This window comes from Pinus tabuliformis, chromosome 9 (assembly GCF_031772625.1).
Source record: "Pinus tabuliformis cultivar Carrire ecotype Pingquan chromosome 9, CPIR1, whole genome shotgun sequence".
NCBI lineage: Eukaryota > Viridiplantae > Streptophyta > Pinopsida > Pinales > Pinaceae > Pinus > Pinus tabuliformis.
The window spans coordinates 971405606-971415789 of record NC_142307.1 but is presented as its reverse complement, the minus strand read 5'-3'; the positions used below and the strand labels follow the sequence as shown (position 1 = coordinate 971415789).

Sequence of the window (10184 nt, the reverse complement as noted above, 5' to 3'; positions counted from 1 at the left end):
ATTTGGGTGGGTAGTTTTGTAGGACCATTAGTGAAAAATGAAAAAAATTTGTAAAAATTAACTAAGAGTTAATATTTACAATGAATGACTATTTTAAATGCAAAAATTGAAATATTATACATTTTATACACTTTTTAACCTTGGCGACAAAAATGATCAAACTTCAAAGGAGTTCTATTTGCAAACTGACTGACCAAATGAGGCGAAACAAGTATTGATGGAAAGATTGCTAAAAGATGAATTCAATGAAATAATCAAAATAGAAATCCAATGAAAATGAAAAAAATGGAAAAATTGTAGCATAATTAACTTAATGAGAACCATAAAAGGTGTTTTAGCCAAAAATTAATGGAAAGGGTCCCCGTTATTTAAAGTAAATGAATGAAAAGTGGGGGTGGTTGGGTTTTCCCTATAACACATAATTAGAGGTCAAGGTCTATGTATGTTATGAGTTAAATTTTTGGATCTATTTGATGTATTAGAACAAGGATGGGAGAATGAGTTGTTAGTCTACATGCAAGAAGCTCTCTATGTGCTTACTTAGACTGATGCTTGGAATAATGATCTCAAGTAGTATCTTCAACATGTGCCTCGCATGCTTACTTGAACTCTAGGTAGAATATAGCCTTAATGATGATATATTCATAGTACTCACTCATTAAGATCATCTTATTCTAGAAGAATTATGATGGTACAATTCTTAGTTTCCTTAAGAAGTAGTACACTAGTAATGTCCTTACAAAATTACATGAGAAATCCACTAGAGAAAACGTTTTTGGTGAAACCATAGCCCATAATATCTTGAGAGTTGGTTAGTAGTGGCCTACAATTTTCAAATACAACTACAATGATGTTTGTAAATGCAAGACATGTAAAAAATAGGGTGGTGTGAAGCATAGAAAATTTTAGGGGCGAATGTTTGCCCTTTGGGGGAATTAAGGGGTTTTAAATTTTTAGTGGGCGAATATTTTGTATCATAGTACATTTTTACAAATCACCTCAAATAGCCCACCTTATTTTAAGGGAGAGGGTAAAAAAGGTAAATTTAGCCCTTGAAATTAGGAGTTACAACCTTCCATTCACCCATTTTCAAGAATAGGTTTTATTTAAGTGTATCCATTCGCCCATTTTCAAGAATATGTTTTATTTAAGTGAATCCTATGGGCCAAAGGCCCAAATACCATATTTATAAAAGAGATATGGTAAATTAATAAAAATATAAATAAATGAGAGGTATGGTAAATAAATAAAACATTTTTTATATTTACTCCATAAGTCACCTTATATACATGCAAGGGTGTAAACAAATAAAAATATAAGTAAAGTGGAGGTATGGTAAATAAATAAAACGTTTTTTATACTTACTCAAAGGGTATGGTAAATAAATAAAAATATAAATAAACTAAACGCATGGTAAATAAATAAAACCTCTTTTTATATTTTGTCCATAACCCTCGTTCTATTTATGAAGGCTCAAGAAAGAGGTTTTATTTAAGTGAATCCTATGGGCCAAATACCATATTTGTAAAAGAGGTATGGTAAATTAATAAAAATATAAATAAACGAGAGGTATGGTAAACAAATAAAACATTTTTTTATATTTACTCCATAAGTCACCTTATCTTTACGAGCACTCAAAAAATGCGTTATATTTAGGTGAAACCTATGGGCAAAATATTATGGGACAAATACCATGGACTAGATTGTTATTAATACCATGCAAAAAAACATTATTAACGCTAATATTAGTATTAGTAAAAATAAAAATGGCACATGGTATTGACCCATGGTATTCACCTGGAATGTAGCCTATTTAAATGGGGGAATTAAACCAGCATAGATCCATCTTTACTCTGGATCTACTAACCCCCAAGAGGTATCAAATATCGTGATATGCAAACTAGCATAGAGTGAAAAAATATTTCATCCGATCAAGAGTAAAAATGGATGTTGTAATTTAATGTATGTTAAACATTTTAACTTGGTTAAAATAAAAAATAAAATAAAAATCAACTATTAATTTTATTAATTTTTATAAATTACTAATAGTAATTTTTAAGCTCCAGGTTTATGATAACCCATGGTATTGACCCATGGTAATGCCATGGTATTCATGTGGCATAGACTATTTAAAGGGGAAATTCTATCATCTTAGGTCCATCTTAATTATGGGTCTACCAAGTGCTCAGAGGGATAAATAGATTTCAACCCCCTAAGAGTGGTAGATGTGGAGTTAAGATGGATATAGGTTGGTTTTTATGATAATGAAGATATTAAATAGACTTAGGAAATTATATTGTAAAAAAATCTTAAGGTGAATGGTTAAAGCATAGACATTGGACAAGTATATTTGTATACTTCTGTTTTAAACTGAAACAAATCCAGGGCTAAAAGGAATGGATTTATTGCACTAGTCATCCTGTTATAACTTTCCAACATATGCTGGAGTAAATATATTGTAATTTGGGTAATTTTTCTAATTGCAAACAGGAACATACTTGTGTATTGGCAGGGTGGTTACGAGGTCCCTAGAAGTGATAAATTTGAATTTTTCTTGGTTTTATATATAGTATTAGGTTTTTTCTCATGCTTTCTGTGAATGACATGGGTGAATTTTATCCTACACCCACTAGGTTATCAATATGTAATTTCGGTAATTTTGATTTCAAAAGATAATTTAAAGAAATGCAATGATTTCATTTGTGTATTCAATAAACACAAGATTTTATAATTGAGTAAAATATTCGCCATGCCTAGTGAGAGATTCGCCAAAAAATTATATATACATATCATATTAGTGATAAAATCGCCTTCCATTTTTCCTATATACCATGGAGATTCGCCATTTATTATACATGTAAATTTAGGGGGGTTCTTAAAATTTTCCCTGATGTGAAGAAGACACCAACAGTATATTTACAACTTGTAGTTGTTTAAGAACTTCTTAATCAATAGGGACTATATGTTATTGTTGAAATCAATCCACACTTGTCTAGAAAATATAGAACATTTTGACTATGATGGTCTACTTCACATGGTGGACTAAATTTGTACCTCCAACAAAGATAAATGAAGAGGTGGTGATTCATTTTCTATAACATAATCTCATCACTATGTTTGGTGTGCTAACCACTCATATCTTTGATAATGCTAAATATTTTCATTCTTTGAGGTTGACTATTTTTTCTTCATATGATGGGAGCATCTTGTGATATCCAACTAACTATTACCCTTATGGTAATTGTGTAACTGAATATGCTAATAAAAACCTAATATACATAAAAAAAAATTAACAATATTTGAGCATCAAATGAACTAGCACAATGCATTACAATATGATGTCTGGGATTATATTGTAACCCAAAAATTCTCTCTGGTGACCTCAATCCCTCCAAGTTTCTGAAACCTCACATGGCCATAATCATCTAGTCGTACAAAGAAGAGTTGATACCCTACTTAAACTTGAAGAAGATACAGAGAAGGAAAATAATAAATTTCCCACTAACAAATTATTAATGGATGGTTTGAAAATACGTGTATAAGAGAAAATGAATTCCAAGTGGGGGACCTTGTGTTAAAATGGGACAATTTATATAAAGAAAAATGTAAACATTCCAAATTACAATAATTATGGCTTGTTCCTTAGTTATAAGTGGAGAAATTTGGCCTAGGAATGTATAGATTGTAATACCTATAAGGATAAGTGGAATTTTTCTTATTAATAGCCAAATCCTAAATAGTTCTTTCAATTAGTTGTCTTCGAAGAAATGGAATCATACATAAGTAGTTTTCCTTTGATTAGTGTTTCTAATTTTTTCATTTGAATTCTTTTGATTTTGCTTGTTTGATTTAAATATGCCCATTGCTTTGTTTTTTTTATCATCAGTTTACGTCATTGGTTCACTTTATACAAAAATTTCTCTTACATCATTTTCCATAAAACTAATAAGTTATTTCTAGTGCTTTTCTTTATTTAAAGTTATAAAGTTTAGTTGATCATAAACATGGAAATCCACTTCGTTCCCAATGAGCATGAAACTAGTTTATATTGTATGCTCATTTTTCAATATATAGTACTCAAGAATCAAGGTAAGTGGTGGAACACTTCTTCAAAATAAATTACTATGAGAAAATGAAGCCAATTCGTAAATAGGTTTTTGGTCAACTTCAAGGATTTACATACACATTGAATAATGATGGATGTTATCCACTCTAGAAACATATCACTATAGATTTATTTGTTCCTTTATGACAATGAAACTTTCCATATCTTTATGCATAAAACAAATTTTGTTTATTATGTTTAGGAAAAAATTCAAATGCTATAACACATCACCCCCTCACAAACGTTATTCAAGCTACGACGTTCCCTCTTTATCACACCTCTATTGGAAACAAGGAAATTACTAAGAGGGTGGTTGAATCAATGATTGTGTCTTGTAACAATGACTAATTTTAACAATTTGAACTATCTTTTATCTTCTTTTTAAAAAATTAACAAAGTTATATAATTGTTTAGTAGTTAACCATGATTTTGAAGCCAAACACACAAGAACCCCATGTAGATATTAGATATAAATGGAAACCCATAAAGGGAGAAAACCACATTGTTTTTATGTGATGTAAATGAAAGCACCAACTCCCTTTTTACATCAATTTTTATAGGATTCTACTTACAGGAGGTTTCAACCTCTCATTTCTTTTGCAAGCTACAAATCTCTAGGATCACCCACTCCCATTTCTTAGAAGCTCCACACTATTTTTTTCAAGAGACTACCTAAAAGGAGTGACACCAATCTCCTGATAGATTATAATTTATTTTCTTAGCTTACCTAGTCTTTAAATTATTAATTATTCCTTCTATTTGAACATGTGTTTTATCTCCTCTGCTCCTTTATCTGAATCATGTTTCACTTATGTTCCTCTTCCTCAAGTCTTTCTATATTTATCTTTCTTTCCAAGTAGTTCACAAACCAGGTCTCTTAAACTTCAATCAAATAAAGACACAACATTCCAAAATTATCTTTATATAACTCATTCCCTATTTCTATTCCAACATAGGGGTTGAAATCGAAATGATGATCAACCCATTCATTTCACATTCTTCTAAAAAATGTTGTCTTTCACTCAAATATGGAATCATACATTTTTATAAACAAATGCCTAGCAAGGAAATGAATAATCTCATGAATAGAGATAATACACTTGGAAAGTCACACCTATAGTGACCTTAAGATTACATTGAATATTTTCATGTTGTGCAAATCTTCACATCCTATTCAATGTAGGAATTCAAAGCCCCTATACATAAAATTATGCCAATTGTTCGATATCAAATTTCAAAACTCCTAATCCAATGTAAATTTGGAAGCTATGTTACCAAAGTTTTCACTTGAATAAAACAATATGGTCCAGGGCAGGATCAATCTGATCCCATAAAAGAGGACACCAGGTTTAGCTAAACAATCTGTCACTCTTTGAAGTGTGTTATAAAGTAAGAACATGTGGTATCTCAATCCACCATAAAAACAACCAAACATATTTCTATCTTGCCCTAATTGCAATGGTAGTTGAATATTCTTGTCAAGTTTCACTTGGGCATATGCTCTATTTTTTTCCAAAGATATAATGTCACTTCTAGAATATATATCCACTAGTGAACCATTGTCATCAACTATTGGTATTGTACTAACATGACCTTCAATTAAAAGGTACGGGGGAAAAATTAAGGGATGTAATTGGTCGAAGAATTACCAAAGGACGATCACCTCCATTCCCAACTGTTGGTATCCATGTACTTATGGGAACATATAAACAATATTATTGTAGAACTTCCATAGAACTAGCAACATGTTTGAAATGCCTGCAGATATATGCTATTATTTCCGAAAGAGATGAAAGGTGCAATAGTTATGGACATGAGCCATCTTGTGTTGAATAATATATGGCGTGTCCTATAGAAACCTCATTTTGAAAAATTATTTATGCCACATCCTTCAAAGAATCATAATGACTTACATATAAATGAGGTATATGAAATAATGGCATAGATTGATTAGATTGTTGTCTCTTAATAAAAATCTTATGAACTTTCCAAACAACAATGACATGTATCTCAAGCTCATCCTCTCGGAGAATTTCTCCATGATTTCCAAGTTCTTGTAGGATTGTGATGAAGTCTGTAACACTAAGCATACCTACAAACTCTCCCTTGTTGAAATACTATAAAGGATCCTTATAGATACCTTGTTTTTAAAGTACATGGGATGCTTGCTTCATAGAAAATTAATATCTAGAGCCACTACCTTGCCTGAATAAGGAATAAAATCGAAAACAATGCATGCATATAAAATATATGCAATTCAATGTCGTGAAACTTGTATATCAACATCTGAAATCCTATCGACTGGATCATGTAGTGTATCATTTGATAATGTAACCACGCTATGAAAGGCATCATGATCTACATCCATGGCTCTTAATGTATCTGGACTTGTTGCAACAAACAAAGCATTGTTGACAATCCCAAATGTACGTGTTACGACATGTTATTTATCATCATTCCTACATTCTTTATCAAAAATAAAATTGTACTCACGATGTCTTGGTTGAAAGTTGCAAATAGCATGAAAAGGAGATGCACTTTCCTCAATAGGATACATTGCAAGGTTTCAAACCACCTTTGGCATTAATAACCTCTTCCATTCAATACCTCTAGCATCAATAAAAACACTACTAACTGTTAGAAAGAATGGAAAACAAGACACTACTAAGAGGGGGTTGAATCAATAGTGTGACCAAATTATACAACTCATAACGATTTACACTCTTTCAATCACTTAGCAACCACTCATGTAATCATCATCATAACTCAATCATGCAAAAAATAACATCATAACCATTATCATACACATGTGCAACACATATATAAGACATCAATATTATTTTTGTTACTTTGACAAATACAAGCTTCAACTTGTTATTACATCATTGCCCCAGAAGCTTCCACCTATAGGTTTATCAACTACTACTAAAAGGAACTTCTATCCCTACTCGTTTATTAGCTACCACTGAAAGGGACTACTACCCCTACTCATTTATCATTCATCACTGAAAGGGATTGTTTCCCTTGTGATAATTTAATAGGGAAATGATTATGATTAATTCCCTTTACTTGATAACTATTTTTGGTTCAGTTTTACTTATTAACTTTGTTCCTTATTATTGTATGTGTAAAACATCAAATAGCTACCAAAAAAAATCAAAATGACACAATATATAGGTTGCAAGTAGTGAAAATCTGCTCTTCTTGAGAGGAAAACCCTTAAATCTCTTCTCTTCCTTATAGATTATTTAATTAATGAATTCTAAGACCTTAAGACTGAGAACAATACCCTCCAATACCAAGACCAACCTCTTTGAGTGATGTGACAACTTCGATATGCTAAAACCCAGCGAAATATATTCCAGTAGCACCTCTCCGAACTTTTGTTGTAAGATTTCGATCTCTTGCTGCATATCTAAAATTTTGGCCCCCAGCAATTGTTTTTTCCACACGTGGGAACGTTGATATTCTTCTAGAGCCCTCCTTCGGCCTTCACTTGCCTTTCCATGACTTCTAGAGCTTGAAAGAGACCCTTGGTGACCTTCTCTTGACCTCTTTGCCTCCTTTCCTCTAATATCAAACTTGTAGAAGGATGCCCTAGGTCAACTGCAGAAACCCTAACCCTGTCTAGGATGTGTGAGAGAATGATAGCCCAAACACAAAAGTTATGCATGCTTCTTCTCCTTTGCTACCTCTTCCTTCTTATTCCTTCACTAGAATGAGAGATGAGTGAGTGTCTTCAAGGAGGATGAGTCCTCTTCTACATATAGGCTTATTCAAGGGTGGACATGGCTCTTCCTTTAGGCCAACTTGCCAGCTGCCAAGCTGACTTTGCCTTGGAGGGCATTCCGACACTTTTAAAGACAAAAATATTTTTATTTACAAGTTACAATGTGCCCATTGTACGTATTCAACTTATGACAATGACTCTTTTGACTTCTTGACCTAGGTCAAACCCTAGAAGCACCCAATGGGTACTTGACCTATAAAATGAAATACCTTGATCATGAGACCAATGCTCTAATAATAATAATAATTTTCTTTTATTTCCTAATTTACAATAATCAAAAATACATTTCATACTTATGAAGACTGAACCTAGTTACACATTTTTCAACATTGCCTCTTAACCAGGGAGGTATTCATAAGAGGTACGTGGACATTCTCAATTTGAAGAGAGTTAGATTCGTAACCCATTTGTCTAGCATCATATCAACCGACATTGTCACATAGCAAGGCCTTGAATAACAACTATATATCTCCACAAGGTCAGAGCACAATGCTAGTGAGAAATCGGATTTATAGACACCATCATAATTGTCTCTCAAGGTACATATTCCACTTGATTTTTCACTGAGTATGACCTTCTTTGGACTATTCTTGTCTTGGATAGCTAGTCCTCAACGAATATCAGTCCATGACTACTCTTATATTGGATGCCCTACCACATCCTCAAAGAGTATCGAATGCCATATGGTTACCTAATCCTCCATTCTGTCTTCCCAAGTGAAGGTAAGAATGATGTGACTATCTCTCCCTCTCAACTAGGGAGGATATATCAACCAATAAAAGCTTGTTTCTTAAGTACACAAGCTTCTTATTAGGAATAGATTTCGTCAATATGTCAGATACCTTCTTACTAGTGGAGATATATTATAGCCAAAACACACCATTTTTTACTAGCTCTTGAATATAGTGATACTTGTTGTTTATATGCTTTGTCTTTCCATGAAATATTAGATCCTCAGAAAAGCGTATACAACCTGTATTATCACAATGTATCATTGCAGGGTACATCAGTCCTTCGAATAGGTCATATAGCAGCTTCCTCAACCAGGGCTCTTCTCTGCTTACTATACAAGGCGCAACATACTTAGCCTCAACACTACTCAAAGAAGTTGTGTCTTTCTTTCTTCTCATCCATGAGATCATAGAGGATCCCAAACTAAAACATTCTCCCATAGTGCTTCTTTCATTCTACTCACGGCCTCCCCAGTTGGAATCTATATATCTAATTTGGTGGAAGTAGTGGATAGCTCATCACAAATATCTCAATATATGTTTTTCTGCTATCTAATGATCATGCTTTGGCTCCACTTGGAATTGATTGAAAATGTTTAAAACATATGCCAGGTTGAGTGTTCACCAAGTACATTAGTGAGCCAATCAATTGTCTATACTTGGAAGGATCCACAAGGCTTGATTCAAAACTCCTTAGTATTTTCAAATTTTTTTATCATTGGAGTGGTTATAGGTTTGTAATCCATCATGTCCAACCTCTTCAACATCTTGACCTTGTACTTTCCTTGAACCAAATAAACTTCATCACGTCCTTCCCAGACTTCTAGTCCCAAATAGTAAACATCATCCCTAGAGCCTTCATGTCAAATTATGCTACTAGTTGCTTCTTACATTCTTCAATTCGACCTTATTCACTTGTTAATAGAATATCATCTACATATAAAAGAATGATTACAGGTTCTCCATCTACAACCTTGATATAAAGGTTCAGATCAAAATACCTTTTTGTGAAACATATTATTTGAACTTATGCATCCATTCTAGCATACCATACCCTTGGTGCTTTCTTGAGGCCATATAATGCTTTCTTCAATCTACAAACATATGCCTTTATGTCTTTAACTTCAAATCCCAATGGTTTCTCTATATAGAATTCCTTATCAATTGCGCCATTCAGAAAAATAGTCTTGACATCCATTTGATGTATGTTCCATCCCGTTGATGCTGCTGGAGAGACCAATGAAAAAATCATCATATAACTTGTCGTTGGATAAAATCTCTCTTCATAGTCGATGCCTTCGTGTTGGGAGAAACCCTAGCCACAAATCTTGCCTTATACTTATCTATACTTTCATCTGCGACATCTTTGATCTTGTATATCCACTTCGAAGTTACCACATATTTGTCTTTGGGCCTAGGTACAATTTCTCAAACTCCATTCTTCATTATAGATTGACACTCTTCATTCATGGCATCCTTCCATTCCTGATGGTTAACAACTTCTTCATGAGTGGATGGTTCTACTTCTATTAGTTTTTTCATGTATGCAACATACCCA

The 10184-nt window shown here is 32.9% G+C and overlaps 1 protein-coding gene across 1 annotated transcript; it reads right to left on the bottom strand.

Annotated features, from left to right (window-relative positions):
• Positions 1-5348: 5348 nt before the first annotated feature.
• On the bottom strand, positions 5349-6195 carry LOC149151958 (sucrose nonfermenting 4-like protein). Its single transcript, XM_089443328.1, has 2 exons — positions 6019-6195; positions 5349-5705 (listed from the first exon to the last, which is right to left on the bottom strand). The coding sequence occupies exons 1-2, from the start codon at positions 6193-6195 to the stop codon at positions 5349-5351; spliced, it is 534 nt and encodes a 177-aa protein (XP_089299454.1).
• Positions 6196-10184: the final 3989 nt, after the last annotated feature.